The sequence below is a fragment of the Polypterus senegalus genome, chromosome 11 (assembly GCF_016835505.1).
Source record: "Polypterus senegalus isolate Bchr_013 chromosome 11, ASM1683550v1, whole genome shotgun sequence".
Taxonomy (NCBI): domain Eukaryota; kingdom Metazoa; phylum Chordata; class Cladistia; order Polypteriformes; family Polypteridae; genus Polypterus; species Polypterus senegalus.
The window spans coordinates 26,200,224-26,227,472 of NC_053164.1; the positions used below are offsets into that span (position 1 = coordinate 26,200,224).

Genomic DNA, 27,249 nt, shown 5'->3' on the forward strand with positions numbered 1-27,249 from the left:
TCCTGCAACTGAGATGCAGCTTCTGACACTAGGCTGTACATTTTACATTAAAATGCCCAAGAGGCAGCAAATCATCCTCAAAACATCACTAAGCCTCCTCCATGTTTCGTGGTAGGAATTGATAGTGTTTTCTTTGAAAACTTTGACATTGGCGACCAAACAGAAATGAGATGTGAAACAAGCCAACAGATGACCAGCTAAATTGGAAAGTCAGATTCCAGCCAATTTCACTCCAACCAGTTTTAATGAGTAGCCAGTGCTTGCTGTTAATTAAAGCCGTTATTGAATATCATGATTTCTTACAGCTCTCATTCTGCTACAGCAGAATGTTAATTTTCTGTTTTTTCTAAGACCACCATTAAGATGTTTCAGTGACCCGAGCAGACCAACATGACCAAGACCTTCACCTTTCTTTATTTTCAAGTTAGCTGGTCATGTGGCAGCTTGTTTTGTGTCTCATTATTGTTTGGCTGCTCATTAAGGAAAAAGAAACAACTAAAGGGTCTGAGTTGCGTCAATTAAAACAAAGGCAAAACAAGTTAATCAGCAGCAAAAACAGCTCACTAATTAAGAAGATGGTTAGAATGGACCCCCTGCGCTAGAGCCTCTTGGTGTTTCTCTTTAGAAGTGGGGTCCTTCTAAGTTTAGATCTTCTACTTTCATGTCCATTTTCATCTTGACAGCAGCAAACAATGTGATTTAAAAACTATTGCACTTTGAGCTTGAAAAGTAACATGGTTTTGAAGTTTTCCTTGGTTCTTCCCCTTAATTCTTGGGTCAATTTTCTTTGTCTGGCTACTGCCAAGGACACCAGTTTCAGTTGTATGGGCCCTAACTTCTTCATAATAGTGGCAACAATCATCACAATAGCACAAAGCTCTTTAAGACGGTCGTGTCCCTTTTACTTTAACAGTGTTTGGCTGACTCTAGAATAAGCAAGAATTGAATTTCCATGGCAATTTAGTTTTGTTTGACTGAAAACTAAAGAAGTGCATGTATGGATAGTAAAAATATATATATATATACAGAAGTGCATGTATGGATAGTATAAAATATATATATATATATATATATTTCAGTACCTTTTAGGAAAAATAGTGTATTATTTTAATAAAATGCAAGGGGACCAATATTATAGTTATGTCTGAACTATGAAAATATATTCCACCTGTAAATGCCTGCAAAGTATTACTCAATTTAAACAACACTCTTAAAGATTAATCTGTGGCAGCCTAAGTAAGAGATCACCCTTCAGCCATGTTGGAAATGTAATCATCTGTGTCTCAAAAACATGAATATTTCTGAAAATGTCTGATCTAGTCTGTATCACCTGATGCCAATTTTTCATTTCACAGGGAAGCGTGCTTGTGCAGGTGAGGGTCTGGCCCGGATGGAACTATTCCTGTTTTTCTCGACTCTTCTACAAAACTTCTCATTTCATTTTGCTGAGGACCCTGAAACCATCAGCCTCTTACCTGATGCCAGTTCTTTTCTAAAACTCCCCCAAGTTTATAAATGTTTTGTCAGTCCCCGTTAACTAAATAGTGGGGTAACAGAATGTGATTTACAGTTTTTGAGCATGGAAGACAGTTTGTATGCTAAGGTAATAAATTCTGTTTTCACTTTGGGCTTTCATTTAAAAAGATGAAAACCAAAGCTTAGGCTTGGACCTTTGCAGTTCTGTATTATTAATACTTTGATAAATATACCATTATTTACTAAAGGTGAGGTCTATTTAGCTGTAGTAGGAGGTCTTAGGATAATATTACATATGAAAGTTGGGAACCTAGGAACTTAATTTAACTGACAATACAATACACAGTACATATGACATCTCAGAGTTTGTGAGAGCCAAGAAGGTGTGATTCTTGGACCCGAGGAAGAAAGCAAATTACATTGGAACTGACTGTCTAAACGAAATAATCCAGAGAAAAGTTGTTTATTTATAGTTAAAACATATGCAGTGGACTTTGCAATATTTATACATTAAATACTAAAATGATTAGGAAGTAAAAAAAAAAAAAAGAGAAGGACAAAATGGTTGCAAATCACCTATTGTTAATATGATGTAAAATAACTTAAAATGGCCGTTTTCTAACCTGCTTACTCAGTTCAGAGTTACCAGGAGACACCATTTATCCCAGCAGCATTGTGTGCAAGGCAGGAATTGATCCTGGAGAGAACACAATTCCAACACAGTACTAACATCTACTTAGGCACTTTACACTCAACAATGAACTGAATATGCATGTCTTTAGGATTTAAGAAGAAAATCCATGTGGACATACTGGGAATGTGCAAACTACACAGACAGAACCCAGGCTGGATTTCAAACCTAGGACTGTTAACTACTCTGCCAATGCCCATTCACAATGGTCACAGTGGTGCTGCTGTCACTACAGTAGGATCCCCCCTCAACCAACCCCCAAACCACCATCACCACCACTGGCAGATTGTCTTAATACTTAATATGTGCTTATATGAATGTTATGCTTAAGAATAACTTTTCCATCCGTTTTCAAACAGAATATCATTAAGGTCTCAAAATGAATAAATTGCCTTCTGCCATATTCCTTACAATCTCAACTAACCATAATTTCTGATCTACATTTTAGATTAATTAAAAAACATATTTCTTAATCAGAACACATTGCGGATATGAAGAACTGTGATGGCACCATCAGCTGTGTTAACCCAACTCAGCAATGTATGCAGTGTATTAAAGCAGACACTGCTGTAAGACAAATATGACCGTCCTGATCTGATGACTTTTGTTTTGCGCAGTTTACTGCTGTGGATGAGGACTGACTGTAGGGAATGACTTTAGGGACCTTCAGATCTCGAAGTCGGTGCCGATAAAGCTGTCACAACAAGACCTCCTTCGAGGTTTGGACCCCGTCCTTCTTTCTCCTAAGAATAAAGAACACAAATATGAAGAATGAAGAAGTTATTAATAGTTTTTAACAGAAAGGGTCTGTAAAGAAATTGTATAGGCACACATTGATGCAGATGATCTTCTGTATATCAATATTTGGATTATTTATCTGTCTGACCATTCCCAGTGTATTGTCAATGTGCCTTAAAACGGCATCATTTAATGACTGACAGACCTTGGAAGAACTAAATGAATAACAGCAACCCATTATAAGTGAACGGGGGTAAGGGGCTCGGAGGGGCAGGGGAGTCCTTGCATCCACAAATTAATAGATAGAAACTGCAGGACAGAGGACATTGCATTTCATAATAATTAGATGACTTTTATTTAATTATGCATTTTTTACACAGTTTATTGACTCATATAAATATGTCACTACTTTTGAATTTAATTATTTTACAATTGTCATTTTGTTTATCCCAAACGAAATAACTAAGCAATGGTATTGGATTTTAAAGTAACAATGGTGCACGGATTGTGACGTTGGTTGGAGTAAAAACCTACAGCAGTGGATTTGTAAACTATTGCTTTATTAAATTTGGAAAGAGACAGCACATACTGAAAACCAAGCTTACGTATAGCATTTACATTACTTTTAACGTCAGATACTTTGTCAATTATTAGTTTCACCCCAAATCTGTTCCATATTATTATCCACTAGATGGCATTTTACTTTTCTACCTTTCTGAGGAGAAATCAGGACCTCCAACATTCACATAATCTCAGGTGAGGTGGTTTAACTCTTTCGAGGTGGGTGATGACTTCTAACCACGAATGTGCTACACTGCATCATTAGGACCTGGATTCTGTTTTTTTCCCAGTCACAGTGTCTGCGTGAACATTTTTGTCCAAGAATACTGTTGTCTGCTCCCACATACCAAAAATATTATTTTTAGGTTAGCCGGATACCTCAGATTGTCCTGGTATTGATTACATTTATTGGGTGACTGTCTATCTGATGTTTACATCTTCTTGTACACCCAAGAAGGATTTATCTGGTTACTCCATTTTCCACTTCACATTGTAAAGACATGAGTGTGAAACTATACTCGGCAAAAAAATAAACGTCCTCTGACTTTCAACTGTTTTTACTTTCAGTAAACTTAATGTGTAAATACTTGTATGAACACTAAAAGAGTCAACACCATAAGACATAAACTAAAAATGTTGCACAATGTGTCCCTGAATGAAGGGAGGCTCAAAATCCAAAGTACCAGTCAGTATCTGGTGTGGCCACCAGCTGCTTGAAGTACTGCAGTACATCTCCTCCTCATGGACTGGACCAGATTTGTCAGTTCTTGCTGTGAGATGTTACCCCACTCTTCCACCAAGGCACCTGCAAGTTCCTGGACATTTCTGGGGGGACTGGCCCTAGCTCTCACCCTGCGATCCAACAGGTCCCAGACGTGCTCAATGGGATTGAGATCCGGGCTCTTCCACTGCGAGGATGATCAGCTGTCCTTCCTGTCTCCCTGTAGCGCTGTCTTAGGCGTCTCACAGTGCGGACATGGCAATTTATTGCCCTAGCCACATCAGCAGTCCTCATGCCTCCCTGCAGCATGCCTAATGCACGTTCACGCAGATGAGCAGGGACCCTGGGCATCTTTCTTTGGGTGTTTTTCACAGTCGGTAGGCAAGTCTCTTTAGTGTCCTGCGTTTTTAGAACTGTGACCTTAAATGCCTACTTTCTGTAAGCTGTTAAGGTCTTAACGACCATTCCACAGGCGCATGTTAATTAATTGATTATGGTTAATTGAACATGCATGGAAAACATTGTTTAAACCCTTTACAATGAAGATCTGTAAAGTTATTTGGATTTTTAAAACATTATTGTTGAAATACACAGTCCTGAAAAAGGAACATTTCTTTTTTTGCTGAGTATATTATGAGTGGGAGTACCAAAAGCACTTCCATAAATGCCCACTAGAGGGATACATCCTGCCAAAAACCCTGACTAGACACAAACAAGGCCTTGAAGAATCTTTACAAATAAAAGGTTCATATCACAAAAATTTGCTTCAATAACAATGAAGCCCCAGAGACAGCAAAGGCAAAATGATTCACCTTTAACAAAAAGGCAATCCAATGTAACTAGAGTCCCAGTACAGAAAGAACAAAATGGCAAGTCAAAAATGGAGCATGAAGTCAAAAAATCAAAAAGCAGAGTAGAACACAGAGCATAAGAACTCACCACTCCCTCCTAGTACTGTATGTTCAAAATTAACTACCAGGGGCTGTGGGAGACCCTCCAGATTGATAGGGCGGAGGGCAGTTCTTGACAGTGATTGGCAGGAGGCTGCAACTCCTTGGGGGCTACCCACAAAACATATATAACATAAGACAGGTAGCAAAGCAAATACAGCAGGTGATTATCAAAAGTAATATTATAAATGAACAGTTCAACAAAGAACAAAAAAGACAAAAAACAACGCTCTAATAATAGTGAAATAATAATACATTTTATTTATATAGCACCTTTCCCATGCTCAAGGTACTTCTCCACAGCCAAGGGAAGAACCCTGTTTGAGATACCCTGCTCTGTCTACTGACCTTATAGTGCATTTCAATAATTTTCTTTGTTCTTCTTATAGTATTTTTATGAAATTAAGACATAACAACAGCTACTCTGTGTATTAAAATGAGTGTCAACTGTAATGCCATTGGTTTCTAACAGACAAGCAATTCTGACAAAATACTTACAGCTCTGTAATCTAAAATCATTTTCTTGAAGGCCAAAAAGTTCTTGAAGGACAGCAACATCTCAAATATCTCTTCTGTAATCTTCTCCTTATGTTTCCTGGATAAATAAAGATAGAAAGATAATTGTTTCCTCCTGCTGTACACAACTATCTAAATACTGCCACAGTAGGTAACAGTTTGTCTTAAAAATTACACATAAAACATTTTGGTGGACTCGTTTTTTCACATTCAGTGTAAATTTCTATATTGAGTTCACAAAAATATTCCTGTCAGTAAATGTGCGTTTACATTCACATACAGAACCGGGATAAAGCGAGTAACCCAGTTAAAGGCAGAAAGCTTGAGTTTCTTAAAAACCTGTGTTTACATGTACAAGTATTACTCTTAAAAATAATTGTCCTTTAATGGCATTTTGTGGTTCTTTAGTGGGTTGTGGATCATTGCTTGACAAAGCGCCATTTCATTCTGGAATGGGATCTTCATATATGAAGTCGGTTCTTTGTGTTTTGAAATACTTCCTAATAATTAAAAAAAAAGGAAAAATTAAAATCTCTAATGTATGGTAGTCTACCTAGCAGGGTGATAGCAGAGGCCATGTTCTTGTTTGAAGCAAGAGTCCTTTTAAAATTATGACCCACAAATCTGTTATCATCTATTGATGCTTACTGTACTTACTGTATGGAGCTTGGTACGGATCTAAATAATAAATACATTTTTCTGAAACATTCATGTGGATGGGTCTTTTAGGACTCAAAAATGTTTCATCTGTGGCATCGCTCTCCAGAACCACTTTAGCACCTTTTTTGTTTTTGAAGAGTGTGCTCTTCTGGAGTTTTCCTTTGACAAAATGCTCCAACATTATTAAACTGCACAAAAAAAAGAGTTAAACACTGTGAATCTGAAAATGAGGACGAAGCATGTGATCATTTTCTACTGTCATATAAATGCGTTTAGTCGTTCATGTGCTATGAAGTAAATAACATCTGTCCCCTTTTTACATCCTCGACCTGAGCCTCTTCTGCGTCACCCAATAACGCTGTTTCAGCATAGCTATAGAAAACAGATTGATGAAAACTAAACTTACAAACTTATTAATATGTTTCTTTTGGGTTGCACACGGCGCACTCTTTCAGCCTGGCTACACAATGGAGCCCTGATAAGGACCTGCATACTGGTGCGTTAGCCTCTTGAGTTAGACCCAGTGCATCTTTTTGCTTCAATAAAAACAAGTGTTGCATTAGGATACTTGTTACTTTGAAAAATAATCGGACTAGATAACGTATGTTACGCTACTGCTGTCGAGATTGCGCAGCTCACCAACATAAATGTAGAGGCAGAGGCACAACAACAGAACAGGCAATTTCCTGTGGTCCTGAACTAGAAGGAGCCAAGGTGGCTCCCATTTCTGTTGAGAGACTGTCAGTGCTTGTGAGGAAAATGACTTTTTTTTTAGTAAAGTTAAATCAAGAAGAGCATTCACATGTCTGGAAAAAAAAATTGACTCGGTTTGTTTAGACAATTCAGCCATTTCTGGTTCATCTTCAATCTCTCCAGACCCCACCTTGGTCAGTGCGCTGCCAAAATCAGCAGCACCAATTCAACAGCAGGATGAGTGGGTAACAGTAAGATGGAGGTCTAAGAAGCTCAAAAGGGGTCCTGGACATTCTTATCACTGCCTCTGGTGAGAGAAGTTAGTATCTTTAAAGCTGTTAACTCTTACTTCAGCTCTACCGCGTGCCAGGAGAGGCTTTCAGTCCGAGTGCTGACATCAGTAGCACACAGTGTTCAGAGGTGTTTGGACCTGGAAGACATAGCAGCTGCACTTGCTGTAGTCAAAGTCCACCAACAGAGATTTGGAAAGTTACAGTAATACCATTACAAGCCTTATTTATTTTATGAGCAATTTTTATATATTTATTTTAAATATTCAAATGTGCAACTTGTATTTCTTTTTTTTTTGCATGTGCACCTTATAATTATTTGCATTTTATATAGATTTTTAACATTTACTTTATTCTAGTGTTTTTCTTTTGCTATACAAATGTATTTATTTGTTGTGTTGTACTTAATCTGTTTTTTTACTACATTAAAACAAAGGTTTTTTTTTTTGTATGTTATATCCTCCCTCTTGATTTTACTAATTTACATTGTTGCTCTTAACTAATACATATTACCATGTTGTGACTCATGGGAAGGTGAGGAGTTGGAGTGCTTTGTGGAGACTTTTTCCCTTCAGACTGCCTAGAATCGCCTCTGATTTAGCGATTTCTGAAATACTAACACCAATTATTTCATCCAGGAGAAAGAATAATGAGACTATTTATAAACTATTTTATGCATTGGTTTTGAGAAAAAAAAAAAAAAAAGAAAATGTACTTTCATGAGATAAAATTGTGAACCTGAACTCACTCTAAAGAACCCGTAAAGCTTTCCATGCTGAATCCCGGCATCCTTGCCACGAGTTGCTCTTCAATGTATTTTCCAAGCTGTTCTTTCTGAAAAACAACAGCATCTATTTTATTTGGAAAGACAGCTTGTCGATAATGTACTGTAAGCTTGAATGCACCAATGCAGGTTGGTGCACATGCAATTTAAATGACTTGCTCAGACACTGGGTTTAAAACAGTGTTTTTTTTCTATCTTAAGGTCCATTGCCGTAGTCATTAGGTCACAATGCCTGGCACATATTTAAATTCACTAACTCAAGATGCATTTGACTTGTTAACCAAAATGTCCATCTGTAAGCACAGGGAGAACATGCAATTAAACAGGTGCTGTAGTGCTGTCTGGTGGTGATTGTACCTACTGAACCATTGTACAAAACAAAGAGTATACCAAATAATTCCATGCTAGCAAAGAGGAACCTCGGCAAAACTCACATATTCCTTAAATAAAGCTGGATAGTTTAAGTTGTTCTCTTCAGACTCTTCAAACTCCAGGTAGTAGTTTTCCATGAAGTTTCTCTGTAGCTGCTGAAACTTGTCATCTGTCCAGGAAAAAGAAATGTATACTTTGTAATTTGCATTATTATTGTACTGTAATTCTGTCTAAAGAGCTTTGTGAAGATGGAATGTACACTGTCTGATTGATTGATTGATTGATTGATTGATAATGAGGCCCATGCATTGTAGCATCATTTCCAGTAGTACAAACTAAAATACTAATTAAATGGCTGTAGTGTCGTGGTTTCTAAAATTTTGCATTTCATTTTATTTTTTGGGTGGCACGGTGGCACCAGTTGCCACACAGTTAGGAGACCCAGGTTCGCTTCCCAGGTCTTCCTGTATGCAGCTTGCATGTTCTCCCCGGGTCTGCGTGGGTTTCTTCCGGGTACTCCGGTTTCCTCCCACAGTCCAAAGACATACAGGTTAGGTGCATTGGCGATTCTAAATTGTCCCTGTGTGCTTGGTGTGTGTGTTTGTGTGCCCTGTGGTGGGCTGGTGCCCTGCCCAGAGTTTGTTTCCTGCCTTGCGCCCTGTGTTGGCTGGGAATGGCTCTAGCAGACCCCCGTGACCCTGTAGTTAGGATATAGCGGGTTGGATGATGGATGGATGGATTTTATTTTTTTGCCCACATAAATAAATATGAACTTAATCTTACAAGTACAGTTAACAGATTGTATCACCTTAAAACTAATTTTTGCTCAGTGGGAGACGATGAATTTAACACTTAAGGTGGCAATTTAACATCAAAACATGTCCTCTTCCCAAATTGTGCCTCACTTTTAAAACATCTGTGCAAACAAAAACAGAAGACCCAGATAATACCTCAGGCTGTATTGGTTACTTTATAACCTGCAAACAGATGGGTGCCAGGTACAAAAATTGCCAAATTGGTTTACAGCTTGGGAAAGGAAGGGAAATGGATGTATTTAAACTGATCAAAGAGTTTGAACAAGGACATCCATCATATTTATAACCAGTAAATGAAATGTGTGTAACATCACATGTTCTGGAGTCCCATGTGGAATTTTCAAATAAATATGCCCTTTCTAATGGACCGAAAAATGAGAGCAACGTCAGAAGAAGAAACAGCGATGACCGTAAAGTGACATCAGGAGAGAGTGGGAGAAGTAAGACCATTTCATGAACAACATCGACCATTAAATCAACACAGCCCATGGCATACTCCTTGACATTGCTGATTTTCCTGAAAGATATATATTGTGGAGATCAGCCCGGCTCCAGACAGAGACTCGACACCAAAGTCCAAAAACACATATTTATTTTCTTTTATAGCAATCAATAATGCTCTGTTCTTTTTGTTTCTTTTGTCTTCTCCTACCACATCCACTCCTCTCACGCAAACTCTGTTCTCTGCCTGCCGGCTCCTTGAATGGAGTGAGGTGGATGAGCTCCAGGTGTTCTTTGATGACTTCCATGCAGCACTTCCTGGTGTGGTAGAAGTGCTGCCTGGACACCCAACAGGGTTGAGCTTCTAAGCTTCAGTCACATGGCCCCGATGCAATCCAGGGGGGCAACCTTCTTGTGTCCCGGGGAAGATATTGCCTCTCTCCCAGTACTTCCATTCTCCAGGCATCCGGTGGCGCAAGGTCCCCAGCCATCTGCCACAATATATATAAAGGTCATTCTGTCTAACAAGTTTGTCGATCCTATTTATTTAATTTCTCCAAAATAGCATAATTTTAAGATCTAATGGTCTCTAAAGTCCTTTCTTACCACCATACTATTGATTAATTCATTCCATGTCAATGAAACTTTGTAATATTTCTGCAAAACCTCTTCTTAAAAAGTTTTCAACCATGTCATTGTGTTCTTGTTGAAGAATTAATTTTAAAATAACATATGGGATCCATGGTACTAATAGTTTTTCTAATTTGAAACACTTTGATCATGTCATTTCCTACTGTCTATTTGCTTAAACTGAAAATGTTCAACTCCTTCAGTCTCTCCTCAGAACTCATACTGTACCTGCCAGTCCCTGAATCAGCCTTGTTTCACTTCAGCTGGACCTTCTCTAGTGCTGCTATGTCCTTTTTGTAATATGGAGACCAAAAGTGACCACAGTACTTCAGGTAAGGCTCCACTAGTGATTTATAGAAATTAAACATAACCTCCTTTGATTTGTACTCCACACATTATGATAGATAGGCTAACTAACATCCTGTTAGCCTTCTAAATCACTTCTGTAATCTAACCGATTGTAGATAGTGATGAGTCCACTATGACTCCCAGGTTCTTCTCATTACAGATACTTTCAGGTTTCAGACCTCCCATTGTGTTTTCAAATATGCAATTTTTACTTTCTATGTTTAATACTTTTCATTTATTTAAATAAAATTTCATCCACAAGATATCGGACTAAACTTGTACAATATAAGCTTGTATAGTTTAATGTTTCTGCTTATTCTACATTATCTGCCATTTCAACTATATATGTAACATCAGCTAACTTAACCACCTTTTTATTTGTATTCTTATCAAGACTGTTTATATATATTAAAAAAGAGCAAGGTCCCAAGTACTGATTCCAGAGGGACACTGCTTTTAACATCACCTAATTTTGAAAAAAAAAATAGCCGTGGCTATAACCTTTTGCTTCCTGTGTTTAAGCAACTTCTGCACCCATCTACATCAGCACAACGAATGCACACTTTTTTGGTTTGATACACAACCTTTCATGTTGTACCTAATCAAAAGCATTCTGAAAATCAAGGTAAATAATGACATATGCAAATCTCTTATCATATTCTTTTTTTGCTAGTTGAACCCATGTTAAGTGTTCAATAACACACCTGTTCTTTGCATGATTTTGTCATTGTTTTCCTTAATAATTAATTTCATTTATGTGATGCTTATTAAACATATTGGCCTCTAGTTACTTGGATTAGCCCAACTGCCCTTTTTGTAATAATGGAATAATATTTGTGAGCTTCTGTTTCTGTTTAAAGAGGCCTTTAATGACCTCTTGGGCACGGCCATCAGCAGTGTGTCTGTTTGCGGAGAGAGTGTTGACCTTGTTGAGAGGTTTACTTACCTTGGCAGTGACATTCATGTCTCTGGTGACTCTTCCTGTGAAGTCAGTAGATGGATTTGGAGAGCATGGGGGGGTCATGAGGTCGTTGGTAAGGGGAGTCTGGCGCTCCTGATATCTATGCAGAAGGATGAAGGTCCAAGTCTTTAGAGTCCTGTTGCTTCCTGTTTTGCTATATGGTTGTGAGACATGGACGCTATCCAGTGACCTGAGATGAAGACTGGACTCCTTTGGTACTGTGTCTCCCTGGAAAATCCTTGGGTACTGTTGGTTTGACTTCGTATCGAATGAGCAGTTGCTCATGGAGTCCCGAATGAGGCACATTACCTGCATTGTGAGGGAGTATCGCTTATGGCACCACGGCCATGTGGCGCGTTTCCCTGAGGGTGATCCAGCTCATAAGATCCTCATTGTTGGGGACCCAAGTGGCTGGACCAGGCCAAGGTGCCGCCCACGTAACACCTGGCTGCGGCAGATGGAGGGTCATTTCCAGAGGGTAGGACTGGACCGTGTGTCTGCCTGGGGGGTTGCCAACCGGGATCCCGAGTTGTTTCACCATGTAGTGGGTGCGGCAATGCACTGTACCAGTGCATGCTCCCCAACCTGACTTGACTTGACTGTTTCTTAGAAATTAAACTAGATTAGAGATTACAGGCTACTCAGACAGCATTGGGTGCAAGAGAGGAACCAGCTACAGATGGGGCAGCTGTCCACCTCAAAGCCCACTCATGCAAACAGCCACATTGACACTCACATAAAGCTAAGTTGGCTATGACAATTAACCTAAGAAGCACATGTTTAGGGATGCGTTCAGGAGAACAACAGTACTTTGAGGAAAAGCACACACAGACAAAGTGATAAGGTGCAAACTCCATACAGGCAGAGACTTGGCACAGAATTCAGTCATTTTCACAGGATTTGAGAGGAAGCAACACAAGGCACCTGCAGGGAATTTTTTTATAACACTCTTGTCACTTACTGAGATTATAAGCTTGCAATGATATTGGAGAACAAAGAATTGAAGTGAGTGTGTGCATAGTTAGTACAGGCTTGTTTTGCATTTTATTAATTTTTGATTTTAAACAACAGTACATTCTTGCACTCAAAATCACTCTGTTCTACATATTTTTTTCTACAAAGCATTAAAGGTATGTTATTTTACACCAGTGGTTCCAAAACTTTTCTATGCCCTGCACCCCTAGAAAATGATTTATGTTTATACCTCCTAAACAGGTAATATAATATTTAGAAAACTAGAACATTAGAACACTCTAGACGATAACAGGCCATTCAGCCCAACAAAGCTCGCCAGTCCAATCCACTGATTTCTTCCAAAAAAAGTCAAGTTTTGAAAATTCCTAAAGTCCCACTGTCTACTACACTACTTGGTAGCTTATTCCAAGTGTTTATCGTTCTTTGTGTAAAGAAAGACTTCCTAATGCTTGTGTGAAATTTACCCTTAACAAGTTTCCAACTGTGTCACCGTATTCTTCATGAACTCATTTTAAAATAACAGCTTCGATCCACTGGACTTAATCCTTTCATAATTTTAAACACTTCAGTTATGTCTCCTCTTAATCTTCTTTTGCTTAAACTGTAAAAGTTCAGCTCTTTTAATCTTTCTTCATAATTAATCTCCTGTAGCCCTGGAATCAGCCTAGTCGCTCTTCTCTGGACCTTTTCTAGTGCTGCTATGTCCTTTTTGTAGCCTGGAGACCAAAACTGCACACAGGACTCCAGATGATGCCTCACCAGTGCATTATAAAGGTTGAGCAGAACCTTCTTGGACTTGTACTTCACACATCGTGCTACATAACCTAACATTCTGTTTGCCTTCTTAATGGCTTCTGAACACTATATGGCAGTTGATACCATAGAGTCCACTGTGACTCCTAAATGCTTCTCATAAGGTGGACTCTTGATTTTCCAACCTCCTATTGTGTATTCAAACCTAACATTTTTACTTCCTAAGTGTAATATTTTACATTCACTGACATTAAATTTCATCAGATGGGCTGAGTGTAATCAGCAGCAGTTGCATCCATTTCAGATCCCTTGTTCCCGCCTGGCAAAAATATCAATCAAACTTTGAAATCAGTGATGTTTCATGATGAGGGCTTGCACAGAAACCAATACTAGACCTTGCCCTTATATGGATCATTACAAGGTCCAAATTCCATTCTCTTAAAAAAAAGTTCCTGACCTTTATAAACACATTTTCTGCAGTAAGGAACCCACGAGAATGTACAGTGCATTCGGAAAGTATTCACAGCACATCACTTTTTCCACATTTTGTTATGTTACAGCCTTATTCCAAAATGGATTTAATTCATTTTTTCTACACACAACACCCCATAATGACAACATGAAAAAAGTTTACTTGAGGTTTTTGAAAATTTATTAAAAATAAAAACACTGAGAAATCACATGTACATAAGTATTCACAGCCTTTGCTCAATACTTTGTCGATGCACCTTTGGCAGCAATTACAGCCTCAAGTCTTTTTGAATATGATGCCACAAGCTTGGCACACCTATCCTTGGCCAGTTTCGCCCATTCCTCTTTCCAGCACCTCTCAAGCTCCATCAGGTTGGATGGGAAGCGTCGGTGCACAGCCATTTTAAGATCTCTCCAGAGATGTTCAATCGGATTCAAGTCTGGGCTCTGGCTGGGCCACTCAAGGACATTCACAGAGTTGTCCTGAAGCCACTGCTTTGATATCTTGGCTGTGTGGTTAGGGTCGTTGTCCTGCTGAAAGATGAACCTTCGCCCCAGTCTGAGGTCAAGAGTGCTCTGGAGCAGATTTTTATCCAGGATGTCTCTGTACATTGCTGCAGTCATCTTTCCCTTTATCCTGACTAATCTCCCAGTTCCTGCCACTGAAAAACATCCCCACAGCATGATGCTGCCACCACCAAGCTTCACTTTAGGGATGGTATTGGCCTGGTGATGAGCGGTGCCTTGTTTCCTCCAAACATATCGCCTGGCATTCACACCAAAGAGTTCAATCTTTGTCTCATCAGACCAGAGAATTTTGTTTCTGATGGTCTAAGAGTCCTTCAGGTGCCTTTTGGCAAACTCCAGGCAGGCTGCCATGTGCCTTTTACTAAGGAGTGGCTTCCATCTGGCCACTCTACCATACAGGCCTGATTGGTGGATTGCTGCAGAGATGGTTGTCCTTCTGGAAGGTTCTCCTCTCTCCACAGAGGACCTCTGGAGCTCTGACAGAGTGACCATCTGGTTCTTGGTCACCTCCCTGACTAAAGCCCTTCTCTCCCGATCGCTCAGTTTAGATGGCTGGCCAGCTCTAGAAAGAGTCCCAGTGGGTGTGAACTTCCTCCACTTACAGATGATGGAGGCCACTGTGCTCATTGGGACCTTCAAAGCAGCAGAAAATTTTCTGTAACCTTCCCCAGATTTGTGCCTCGAGACAATCCTGTCTCAGAGGTCTACAGACAATTCCTTTCACTTCATGCTTGGTTTGTGCTGTGACATGAACTGTCAACTGTGGGACCTTCTATAGACAGGTGTGTGCCTTTCCAAATCATGTCCAATCAACTGAATTTACCACAGGTGGACTCCAATTAAGCTGCAGAAACATCTCAAGGATGATCAGGGGAAACAGGATGCACCTGAGTTCAAATTTGAGCTTCATGGCAAAGGCTGTGAATACTTATGTACATGTGCTTTCTCAATTTTTTTTATTTTTAATAAATTTGCAAAAACCTCAAGTAAACTTTTTTCACGTTGTCATTATGGGGTGTTGTGTGTAGAATTTGAGGAAAAAATGAATTTAATCCATTTTGGAATAAGGCTGTAACATAACAAAATGTGGAAAAAGTGATGCGCTGTGAATACTTTCCGGATGCACTGTACATTTCTGTGGCTCACTCACAGGTGACAACTGGGCGCACAATGCTTCATTCTTTTCATACCATTGAAGAGGGGCACAAATCAATAAATGCCGTACAAATGACGGCACACTACAAGACACCAATTTCTCCACCATGAAGGCAGAGAACATTCCTCACTCAATTTTGATCAATTGTGATGTAGCCTTCCACTTTGTCACTCCCCCTGAAATATCATCTTGCACACCCTATGAGTGTGGGCACCCTAGGTTGGAAGCCATTTTGGCGTACATGGCATAGTGTTTCAGAAACTTGGAAGATGATTTAGAAGATGGTGCTGCTGAAATAAAGTAACTATGTCACATTGTCACATGTTGTTGTAAACTGTGGGTTTGTGATGCAGAAACACATTTGGATATTATCGATAAATATTTACCACACTATTAATAACAGTAGCAGAACTGCCATGTGTACAAGCTACAATGAAACACTTACTTGTGTGTTCCAACAACATTCTACACTTTGAAAACGCAAATAAGATATATTTTGGTGAAAATATAAGCAAAAGGACACATCAAAATTATTCTGACATTTTTGGACAGGCTCATTTCTAAAGTACATCAACACACATATGGCACATCCAGTTCTTTTCTACCTCACTAACTATTGGATTGCTTATTGAAAGCAATTACCAGGCATGGAGTACACAAATTACAGTGCCTACAAAAAGTAATCACCCCCTTGGACATTTTCACATTTTACTATCCTACAAAATTGACAGCAGGTTAAATTTGGTGATAGATAGATAGATAGATAGATAGATAGATAGATAGATAGATAGATAGATAGATAGATAGATAGATAGATAGACTGACTTTATTTGGCCCCAATTTTTTGTTGTTGATTAACAGAAAATGACTCTTTAACGTCAAAACAAAAACATATCTCTGCAAAGTGTTCTAAATTATTAGTAATTATTATTATAAAGCATTAAAGTGTTTATTGCTGTAATACAATAAAAAAGAATATTTACTCACCTACAATCACATGCTCAATGTATCCAATGATCGTGTCAAATGTTGCATCAGATCCAGAAAAACTAAAGGTTTACAGAAAAGAAAACACACTATTAAAGCATTCCTTTAATTGTAATTAAAAAGTTGGCAAATGCCCTGCTCTGATGCCATGCTTTTTTGTCAGGTGATTTTCAGTACAGTTTGCCACACTAGCAACAGCAGATGACTGGTTAGTCTCCATGCTTAGTTCTACAATTCATACTTCACGTTAAAACCAAATTCCAGGTTCACCTATTGGACCTAATGTTAGTTTTTCTAAAATTAAGTTTTTTTCAAGTCTTAGAAATTTCAATCTTAGCTATCACTGTTTCAGCCTCAGTTCATTCAACTACAATTTTCTCTTCATGTATTATAATCTTACAAGCTGTGTTATATGGCTTTGCCCAGGAAATTTTCTATGTCAATTGGCCTCAGTTATAGTACCATTGGTTAACTGGATATATCAGAAGTATATTTTAACTAAGCACTTTTCTGTTGTCACACATGTGCATCCAGAAGACAACCACAGAGATAATTTAATAACTGTTACACTCCAAACCAGAGGGTGGCGCTGTTGTCTAATGTCTTTTCCCCTCTGTAGAAAGGATGAATGGCACGTCTTCCATCTCTGGCATCACTTACAATTTCTGCCATCCTGAATCTGCCCCTTCCAGTTCTCAGATATCATAACTGGCTCTTGAGGAAGTCTGAACAAGAAAACTTTGATTACCTGTACAAACTTTTTTTCTGTTTCTGTTTTAGTCATTACAATATACGGGGATCACTACAGTGCCTCGACTCTTGTTAACGTTTCTTGTGTCTTTTTACACGCTATTTGTATTTTTTTTTTTTTTGTTAATAGTGGCTAACATTAGTAGTTCACTCAAGCTGCTAATTGTTGAACATGGCATACAGTCTTTGCTTTTAAAGTGATATTCAGTAATGTTACAATGGTGATTTGAAGTTAATTAATTCAAAGCTAAAGACTTTTAAAAATCTGAAATCTCCATTAGCATCAAAACCTAAAGAGTATACAGTGGATTTGAAGAAATGTCAACAAAAACTCATTCAAAAGCACCATCCTATTCTCTTCTTACCGCATTCTAAAAAGCGAAATCTCCATCAGCTATTGAAAAAAAAATCCCACTTCATTCTGTTCCGTTGTGTCTGGGCTCCTTCAGTTAATCTGATGAGTTTTTTTTTTCTGTTTTTATTTCCTCTTTGCTTTTTTTCACTTCAAAAAGCACTTAACACTGATCATCGATTGGTATCATGAACTTAATGATGAAATGCTGTTGGACAACTGTTTTGTTTTTTTCAAAAATGCAAGGCAATGCGTTGATAATAAAATGTCATATAATCAGTTTGTGTCAGATTTATTGCCACATGTGACACACCCCCAGTCCACTGAAGCAATCAGCAATGCTACACGATATTTTTCCCATTTCTAACTGTGCTCGTTTAACCAAAGGGCCCTCCTAAAGCACTGCACTCTTAATCACGCTTAATTCACAAAGGGGGAAATCCCCGTTCTTCAAAAAAGGTAAAACTGGCTCCCAAGGTCGTAAAGGTTGATAAACACGGCTCTAAGATAAACAGTGCAATCCAATGAAATTGTTATCCCAAGGAGGTTGAGGGAAGGAAAATAAAATTGATGACATGGTGCTTTTGTTGATGTTCTTATTTAAACTTTGTGAGTTCGGATGAAATTGTCTACAGCAGTGCACTGGCTGATGGGAATTATAGTCCCAACTTTGACATTTGCACAGAGCTGCGGATAAGATGAAGGGGAGGATGGGTAACATACATTAAATACCGTTCTTATTTGATCAATAGTGGAAAACTGACTACACTCACAGCCACAATTCCTAGTAAGCACTTGCTAAATGTATCTTCTTCAAAGCTTCCCTGAACTTGCCTCCTTTCACTTCACTTCTGCAGACTGCCTTCATTTGGATAAAAGCAATGTGCACCAAAAACAGTGTGCAGATTTCAAATCGACAAAAGCCGGATTACTAAAGAGCTAAAAAGTCTCCTTAATGACACAAAGAGACCATTCAAATATGGTGACAAGACAAAGCAGAAGAAAACGCTGAGTGAAGAGACAGAAGATTGCAGAGCTGAGATACAAAACAGACCCAATCAGAACAAAAAATATATTTCAAATAGACTGGGCATAATTACTAGACTGCTGTAATCCAGGGATCAGTTGCTTGAGGGAAAGAGAACATGGATAAAGCAAACACCCTGACTCAATTTGTTTAATTTGATTTTCTGTCTTTCCCCCAATAACCTCTTCTAATGACCAGTCCTCCAACACCACCCCTACTGAATCAACAGCTCCTACCACTTCACCTGGTATGGCCAGTGATGAGTCCATCACTGAATATCAATATGGGCTTTCTATAACTGATAACTAAATGAGAGGCTACACACAGGAAAAGCCACAGGATCAAATGGAAGTTAGTCCTTGAGTTCTTGAGATATGTGCATACCAACTTTGTGGCACCAGAAAAATAAGAGTGCATGCAGTTGCATGGAAAAAGCTGTTGAAGATCAAGGTGACTGTAGAAGTAGACAGTGGTTTTGGCTGTGGAATAACCCTTAGTGGTAAATATCCACCACTCTCCAGCCTCATAAAACTTTAGAAATCCCCTATAACCTAATTTTACAGAGTTTCACAATTGTAAAATCACATGTGAAAAGTATTTTATGGTCAGTTTCATAGCACTGCATGGATAATAAAAGCTTTCTCTTCCATCACAAGTGGAGGGGGAAACTGTATATATAAATGTATTCCAATTCAGGGTTGGGAAGGCTATGTCCTGGCAGCACTAACAACAAGACAGGAAACAGCTAAGTGCAGTGATGGTCATCCCAACTCAGTAATGGACTTCTGAAGCTCTGTTAGAGAAACCATTAGGTTCTAGGTTGCCTCAATGACCAACTACTCAGTTTGGCCAGACAGCCATCTCTAGGAAGTTTTCTTATTTTTCCAAACTTCATCCATTTCACAATTATTGAAGCCACTGTACTCCTAGGAAGACTCAAAGCTTTATAAATTATTTTATCCCCTTGCTGTGGTCAATGTCTTGCCACAGTTTGATCGCAAAGGTCTGTAGAGAGTTTCTTGGACTTTATAACCTGTTTTTGTCCTATCATGCTGTGAAACTTGTGGGACCTTATAGATACAGGTGTGTGCTTTTCTAAACGATGTCCAGTCAATTCAGTTTGCCAAAGGTCAACTCCAATCAAGTCCTAGACACAACTCAAGGAGAATTAAAGCAAACAGGATGAACCTGACCCCAATTTGGAGTGCAACAGCAAAAGTTCTGAATACTTCTATGAATGAGAGATTTTAGTGTTTGATTTTAATACATTTGCAAACTTTTCTGAAATCATGAGTTCCCTTTGTCATTATGGATCAATGAGTGTTGACTGAATGACAAAAATGGTATTTGAATCTATTTAAAAAGAAACACAATAAAGTGTGGAGAAAAAGAAGGGGCACAGATACTTTGCTCACAGGATATTTTTAATATACAAAAAAATATGTAAATGTAAAGTGTCCCTTGCATCGTGTTTCTCTATCAAAATTATTTTATGTAGATCCTAAAAAATGCTTAATTTGACCCATGAATCTGTATGATGTCTAAATTTATTCCTTTGGAAACTTAGTAATTATGGAAGACAAAATATCCAACCACATGAAGATCTACAAATTAATCATCTTTCAAGGAGTCAGTGCAATATACAGCACAAGAGTTACAATGTAGAAGAGCCCCTTACAAGCTAACAGCAGAATGAAACAATGTCAAAAAAGGATAAGGGTGTACCAGGCCTGGGGTTTAGTTAGTCATCCACAAAACACTTCAAATCTAGTAATAGCCAACTTGCTCACCTCAATGCCAAAAACTCTTCTTTTCCCACATCTTCACCTTCGGCTGTGTCACATCCACCACAAACAGGAACAAGAGATGAAAAATATAATCAAAGACTGCTATTCCTTTCCACATCATTTTGTTTAGCAAACATTTGAATTATAACTCAATAGGTTCAAGGTTTTTTTAATGGTATTCAACATTCAATTTCTGGGATCTAATGTGTCCGAAAGCTGCACCCCCAGAAAGGTTACAGCACCGAACAGGTTTGACAAAAGCAGCCACTAAAAGGTTCTCTGGTTAACTCATATCCCACCACCCCACCCCACATACAACACACACACCTTAATAACTGAGTAATTTGACTGATAGATAGATAGATAGATAGATAGATAGATAGATAGATAGATAGATAGATAGATAGATAGATAGATAGATAGATAGATAGATAGATAGATAGATAGATAGATAGATAGATAGATAGATAGATAGATAGATAGATAGATGATTCAGCTGGTTGTGTCCACTAATGGAAGATCCTGATAGATGTTTGTTCATTTCAAAGATCCCTGGTTGAAGTCACCAGGATTCCACAATCAGAATGCTTCATCAATAGAGTGTTAGTAAGAGAGTAAATGATTTTTGTTGGTTAAATAATAAACATTAACCAGAATGATGTAACTTATCACCTTAGGTGGTAACTTGGATGAATTCAGTCAGTATTTTAGAGTCTGTATCACGTGTTTTAGTTTTAAATGTAACTAGCCACACTACCTGTGAAAGACACGCTATAGAATAATTTTTAAATATTTGTTCATTTTTGCCCTATATATACCTTCAGTGCCTTCCCTCGTTATCTGCATATGCCTGAACCTCTCTTGACTGGCGCTCCATCTCCCGAAAAACCTGCTTCTCAGACTGACATTACTTTTGAGGCGCTTTCCTCACCTCTTGTCCAATTGTATACTTCCCATCTTTGAAGGAAACTCTCTCACCATGCCTCCTATGCCTTTTCTCCTCTTCATGAGTTTCACACTCACACCTCCTCTTTCAATTACATTACCAATGACAAACTGACCAATCTGATTGCTCTAAAGGACTGGACACACACAGACACTAGTGATTTATTATATACGTATTAGATGTGCTTGTTTTTTCGTCATTGCTCATTCACATAAATCTCTAGTCCACCTCTTGCCTTTTACACTCTGTCTGATCATATCAGATAAAAACCATCCACCATTAAACAGAATCTGAAATAAGAAGTTTAAGATGGTCCTCAGAAGTAGCAAAAATACCACAGTAACTAATTTTGCTGTGACTCATCATGTGATGTGATAACTGATTCAATTTTTTAAAAAGTGATTAAATATTCCTCATAATATGAAGGCAGCCCAGGTCTGAAACTTTTCCACCTTACTTTTATGCTTACTCTGGATTTTCACCTCTTCCAACGTTGGATGAGCTGAGCTCCTTAAGCACCTGAATACATGAATATTTAATAAATATACCCCACTTTATGCTCTTCAGGCTCTATTATTTTCTCAGATGTTGTAAACATATGGTAGCCTTCAGATCCTCTACGCTCACCTTCAACGTCTCTTAAGTTTGCAGCTTGTCTAAAAGGTAGTTGAGCTCAAGTCTGTGATAATGGCAGCATACTTTCAGTTTAAAACTTCATTAACAAATTTATATGGGAGACAGAGGCCAAATCTAAACATTTGTAGTTAATAAAAATAAATAATTGTAAAAAAAAAATAAAAAAAATTGTCACTTTATTTTGAGTAGGGTTACGGGGAGGGAGGGCTATGCCAGGGTTAAATGATTGGCCCCTTTAATCTAAAGAATTTAGAGTCCTGAAAGAGCATACAAAACACTACACAGGCACTTCCAGTTGTTAATCTAACCAGGGCATAAGCACTTTGAGAAATGTAACCAATTGTTATTTCAAATGTTGTAAGTCACCGTGGATAAAGACGTCAGTCAAACAGATAAATATAAATGTCACATGTGTCTCCCTGTTGCTAAGGCCCATCACTCTGGGTGTGTGGCAGCCTCACATCCTCAGTGTCGATCCTTGTCTTAGATTGGCTAATAGAGCCGGAGGTAAGTGTAACATATGGTTTGCCTCTGACCCTAGGTGAGTGGAATGAGATGAAGCTAGTGGTGTGTATGTGCAAGCACTGTGATGAAGCAGTCAGGAGCACATCGAGCTGAAGAAAACCTGTACAGCATGGAGGAGTGTCCGATAGTGGGTTCAGATGATAAGAAATAGGTGCTCCTTTTCAGGGATAACTACCACCACCTTTCTGTCTCTTGTACCCCCAAATAGTTAGTGTTACTTCATGTAGTTTGTAGTGATGACTGAGAAAAAAAAATTAATGTAATTTTTTCATGAAGAACAGAGATAAAACACTTTCTAATTGAATGGATGTTTATGGTGACCAAGGCTGAAACACAGCAAACAGCATAAAAACTACCATCAAAAAAATCTCACGTTAGTCCTACTGCATAAATCATGTGTTAAGGCCTCTATTGGTATGCTGAGAATCGTCAAAATAAATGCATTTTTGCTAAAATATTGATAAACAGGTATTCCAGAAACCCAGAGTAGTGCATGCAGAAGAAACACATTCACACATGAACAACCTTTTGGGTTGTCTTAGATTAGACTAGTTAGATTAGATTAGATTAGATTAGATTAGATTAGATTAGATTAGTTGTTTTAGACAAGGATTTGAGGAATCTTTAGCATTGAAAATATGATTTTTTTTTTTTATAGGCTATCAGTAAAAACCATGTTAGATACGTAACATACAAAATGGGTGGAGTATTCCTTTAAGATATTTTTTTAAATATGAAATTGTTATATTGACTTCTTATCCTCGCTGCAGCTTGTGTAATGGGGCAAAGCTAAATATGGGTCGAAGTAAACGTTTAACTCCGCCCATAATCCACAGGCATCACGTCCTATTCATCACACGGCTGGTTGCAGTCGTCACGCTACAGCAACTGAGCACGATACGCCTGCTTACACTATGGTTTTGATCAGATGTGTGATGGTTATCCGACTCAAATAATGATGACTGTCGAGTAAACCAAGTTACATACTGTAAACGTGCAATTCTCATCATCTGTCTTAACATGGAGGAGGATAGGACCCAAACGTGTGATGTCTATAAATTACAGGATGAGTTAAATGTTTAACACCGCCCCGTGCCGCACGCTGCAGCGAGGTCCACCAAGTCTACTGCATTCTACAGGTTTCAGAAAGGTCTGTGCTAAACTCTATAAACTCTACAACCCCTAAAATATTCAAGACTGCAGGTGGAAACTTTCAGAGGAGAAAATAAAGCGCAGCCCCAGGCATGTACAAGACGATGAGGATCTTTGGTGAATAAGACGGAAAGACTGGTGATTTTCTGTCTAGTGCCAAGTACAAACTGAATCATTATTATTACTGTTAAGTCGGTACTTGTTATTTCTATGAGGTGTTTCGCATAACACCAGGAAAATGTGTCTATGAACGTTAGGTTTCCTGACGGTTTATCATTTGTTAAATGCACGCGTTTGTTGTTGGGCGTAACTGCTATTCCGCGTGTGCCTCACATTTCCCATCTTGATCTTCGTTACGGTTTATTTAACATGAGATAACTTTGCTATACTAGCTACTTAAACGCACACGCAATGAATTTTAGCTTTAAGGAGGCTCTGTTAGGGCAGAAAAATAGAAATAGTATTTTATTATTAAAGACGTACCCTTGTAATGAGCAAAATTTTCAAGAAAGCCCCGTGCCAAAACTCTGCTTTTGAGACCTCCAGCCACGCGGCACTGAATGCCTCACCTACACTTAACGTATCATTTTAAACACCTATAAATCACGCCTTTCAGTTATTAAGACATTCCCCCTGCGCCACTACACATAATATTTTACTGCTTTATTAACATTTAAGGACAATTTTAAAAGTCAGACTTGTAATGGTAATGCAATTGTCGGTGATTTTCTAACCGTCTTAAACTTGCATAGGGTTGCGGAGGCCTGCTGGAGCCTATTATATGGTGTAACATTTTTTAGTACTGTAGTACTAAAATGGGCGGGGCTAGATGAATGATTGACACTAAAACGTTCACAGGTATGCATTCTAGGAACCCCTGTAACTTTCTCGTTGCACCTTACACGTCCAGGAAGTCTCCAGACGGCTGGTGAAGATTTCCAGGGCATTATAAATACCGACATGCAGATAGTAATGAAGGGACGGAGAAGGACGATCAGTGACAATAAACGAGTGTAATACCCTGCCTAGTTGTATATGATTCAGCTAAAAGCCCTGTGAATTATTTGTTGTTAAATTAAGAGAAAAGCCAAGCAAAATGACACCTTTTATTGGCTAACTAAAAAGATTACAATATGCAAGCTTTCGAGGCAACTCAGGCCCCTTCTTCAGGCAAGATGTAATCATTGTTATTGTTAAATCAATAAAGCCTATTATCGGGCTTAATTCCCATTAGGTGTGCGTCTCGGTATTTCCATGTTGGTTGTTTGTAACAGCATTGCCGCAAAAAGCCCTGACAGCACGGTGCAGTGCTCTAACCACAGTTATAGGATGAACATAAATACATTTGATTGAGTATGAGTACAGTACACTTGAGACGAGAATAGGCTATTCAACCAAACAAGCTCGTCCATCCTAACCACCTCGATCGCCCAAAATAACAAAGTCGACATTTTATGGTCCCGTATGTCATTACCACCACACTACTTGGTAATTTATTCCACGTGTTGTGTGAAGACAGCTTCCTAACACGTGTGCCGTATCTGTCGTTAACAAGTTTCCAACTGTATCCCCGTGTTCTTGTTGCATAATTTATTTTAAAGTAACAGCTATAGGATCCACTGTATTATTTCCTTCATAATTTTAAACACTGCATTCAAGTCTCCTTTTAATCGCCATTTGCTTAAACTGAAAAGGTTCGACTCATTCAAGCTCTCATCATAACTTATGTTAGTTAAGTTATATTAAAAACTTACACGTTTCAATCGCTGCCATTTTCCTGTCGTGTGTAGTTACTCGGGCAGTCTCCTAGTAACGGAGAGACGCTTTCAACAACCTGCGTGTTCGAGTGGAAACCAAAAGGCGGACACTTACGTTCCAGGTAAAACTACCTGTGTGTGCAAGTAAGATCCTGTACGATTAAATACAGTAGACTACTTTAACGTAAATCACAATGCATTGATTAAAGTAAATGCCATTAATAGCAAAGAATTAATCACAACTGAGACACAGTAAAATTACAAGGAGAGATTTCCTGATTGTCGAGTGGATGGGATCCTGGACGAGGCACTAGTTCCCTTGAAAAGGTTACACGTTAAAGTTTCAGGAGATCGTTGGGATAATTTAATTGGCTTATTTTCAATATTGTATTTTTTTACTCTTAAATTTAAACATAAAATGTCATGAATTACCGTAAATTGCCCTAATTCGGGTTGTTCATTTCTTATAAGAAATGTAACGATTTACTTTATGAAATAGAAAGACAGTAAACAGCAATGGTTATATGTTTGAAATATTAAAATACATGTTTTAATTGAAATGTTTAAAATCTACGTTTTATCAATTGTAACAGAAATTAGTCATTTTCCACCCTTTGACAGAGGTCCATAGAGGGCTAGATCCGTAGTAAATGTTTAAAGATTAAAAATTACATCATATTCGTAATCGCTGACAGTCCGAAACGATAACTCTTATACTTATGTTTGAAATGTGTAATTTTTACCTTCTGAGAGTGGGTCTTACAAGGCTAGGACCACCAGTAAAGAATGAAATATCAAATAAATCATCATATTCGAACTTTTAGAAATACTGATTCTTTAACTGTATTTTACTGGGTTATGTTGACCCTCGTAGCACCATTACTTAACAAAGAAGAGAGAAAGAGTTCTTTGAATATGACATTGGGCTTTGAAAAGGTTTGTGGACAAACCAGAAACCTTTAGGCTACCAATAGCAGAATATTCGGGCAGATCAAGAAAACCTGAACGTAGCCCGTGTTATTGTGTATGTGAGAGTCCTTGTAAAACCAGGAACCCATGTTTCACAAATGTGTTATTATATATCCTCCGCTTATCAAGTGCAAGGCTTCGGTTCAGCTGACGCCTGTCCCAGTGATAATCTATTATGAAATCTGTTACGGATGTAAATGAAAGATTATTTCTGTAACATCCGTATGGACGATCGTTTAGGAACCTAACATAGTTTCCCCATTCCATCACTTTGAAGAACTGCTTTGGCATCTTAATTTTTATTACCTATGGACAAGATGAGACGAACAATATCTGGGGGCTTTCTCGTATCGGGCAGTCAATTGGCGACAGAAAAAAAAAAAACTGAAGTGATTTCAAAGCATTTTCTTATGAGCACAAAAATATAATGCAGTCGCTTGTTGTGATTCTCACAGACGTTTCCTTTACGAAATGTTTGTGTAGACTAAGATTTTCAGGTCAAAATTTGGACAGAGCTTTCAAGTCCATAGCAATAAATCCAATGTCACCTGCGACTATGGCCGATATAGCATTTTTGCTTCTCTAGGGAAAACGGTCAATGGCTCCCCAAAACTGCCCACCACGCCCTCAACTGCTCAATCGTATGACCGGTTACACAAGAGTTTCATAAATGTAAGATTCATGCTTAATTCTTTACCCTTTGATATCGTATCATTGTCTATAGCATTTTTGATAGATTAAATGGATTTTGGACCTTTTACTATATTAGCTAAAAGAATGTTAATTTCACTTAGCATTCCAGAACTGGGGGTGATGCAAGGGTGGCGCTAC

At 38.4% G+C, this 27,249-nt stretch overlaps 2 protein-coding genes across 2 annotated transcripts in view; one reads left to right on the forward strand and one right to left on the reverse strand.

The window, feature by feature from the left end:
• The window catches only part of LOC120538753 (cytochrome P450 2C23-like), a 36,013-nt gene extending 34,354 nt beyond the window's left edge, over positions 1-1,659 (forward strand). Inside the window, exon 9 of the mRNA XM_039768206.1 lies at positions 1,356-1,659. Within this exon, the coding sequence (XP_039624140.1) occupies positions 1,356-1,537 (182 nt within the window). The 3' untranslated portion in view covers positions 1,538-1,659. The remainder of the gene's footprint in view (positions 1-1,355) is intronic.
• Positions 1,660-1,911: 252 nt separating this feature from the next.
• LOC120538754 (ADP-ribosylation factor-like protein 2-binding protein) lies at positions 1,912-25,541 on the reverse strand. Its single transcript, XM_039768207.1, has 7 exons — positions 25,447-25,541; positions 20,437-20,479; positions 16,518-16,579; positions 8,515-8,621; positions 8,045-8,130; positions 5,636-5,732; positions 1,912-2,910 (listed from the first exon to the last, which is right to left on the reverse strand). Exons 1-7 carry the CDS (start codon positions 25,463-25,465, stop codon positions 2,824-2,826), a joined length of 501 nt encoding a protein of 166 aa, XP_039624141.1. The 5' UTR covers positions 25,466-25,541; the 3' UTR covers positions 1,912-2,823.
• Between the last annotated feature and the right edge of the window lie 1,708 nt (positions 25,542-27,249).

Coding starts and splice junctions, on each gene's coding strand:
- LOC120538754 (XM_039768207.1), bottom strand. Junction 8,131..8,514: donor CAGCTTTATTTAAGGAATAT/GTGAGTTTTGCC, acceptor GTTGTTTTTCAG/AAAGAACAGCTTGGAAAATA. Junction 2,911..5,635: donor TGATTTTAGATTACAGAGCT/GTAAGTATTTTG, acceptor CTTTATTCTTAG/GAGAAAGAAGGACGGGGTCC.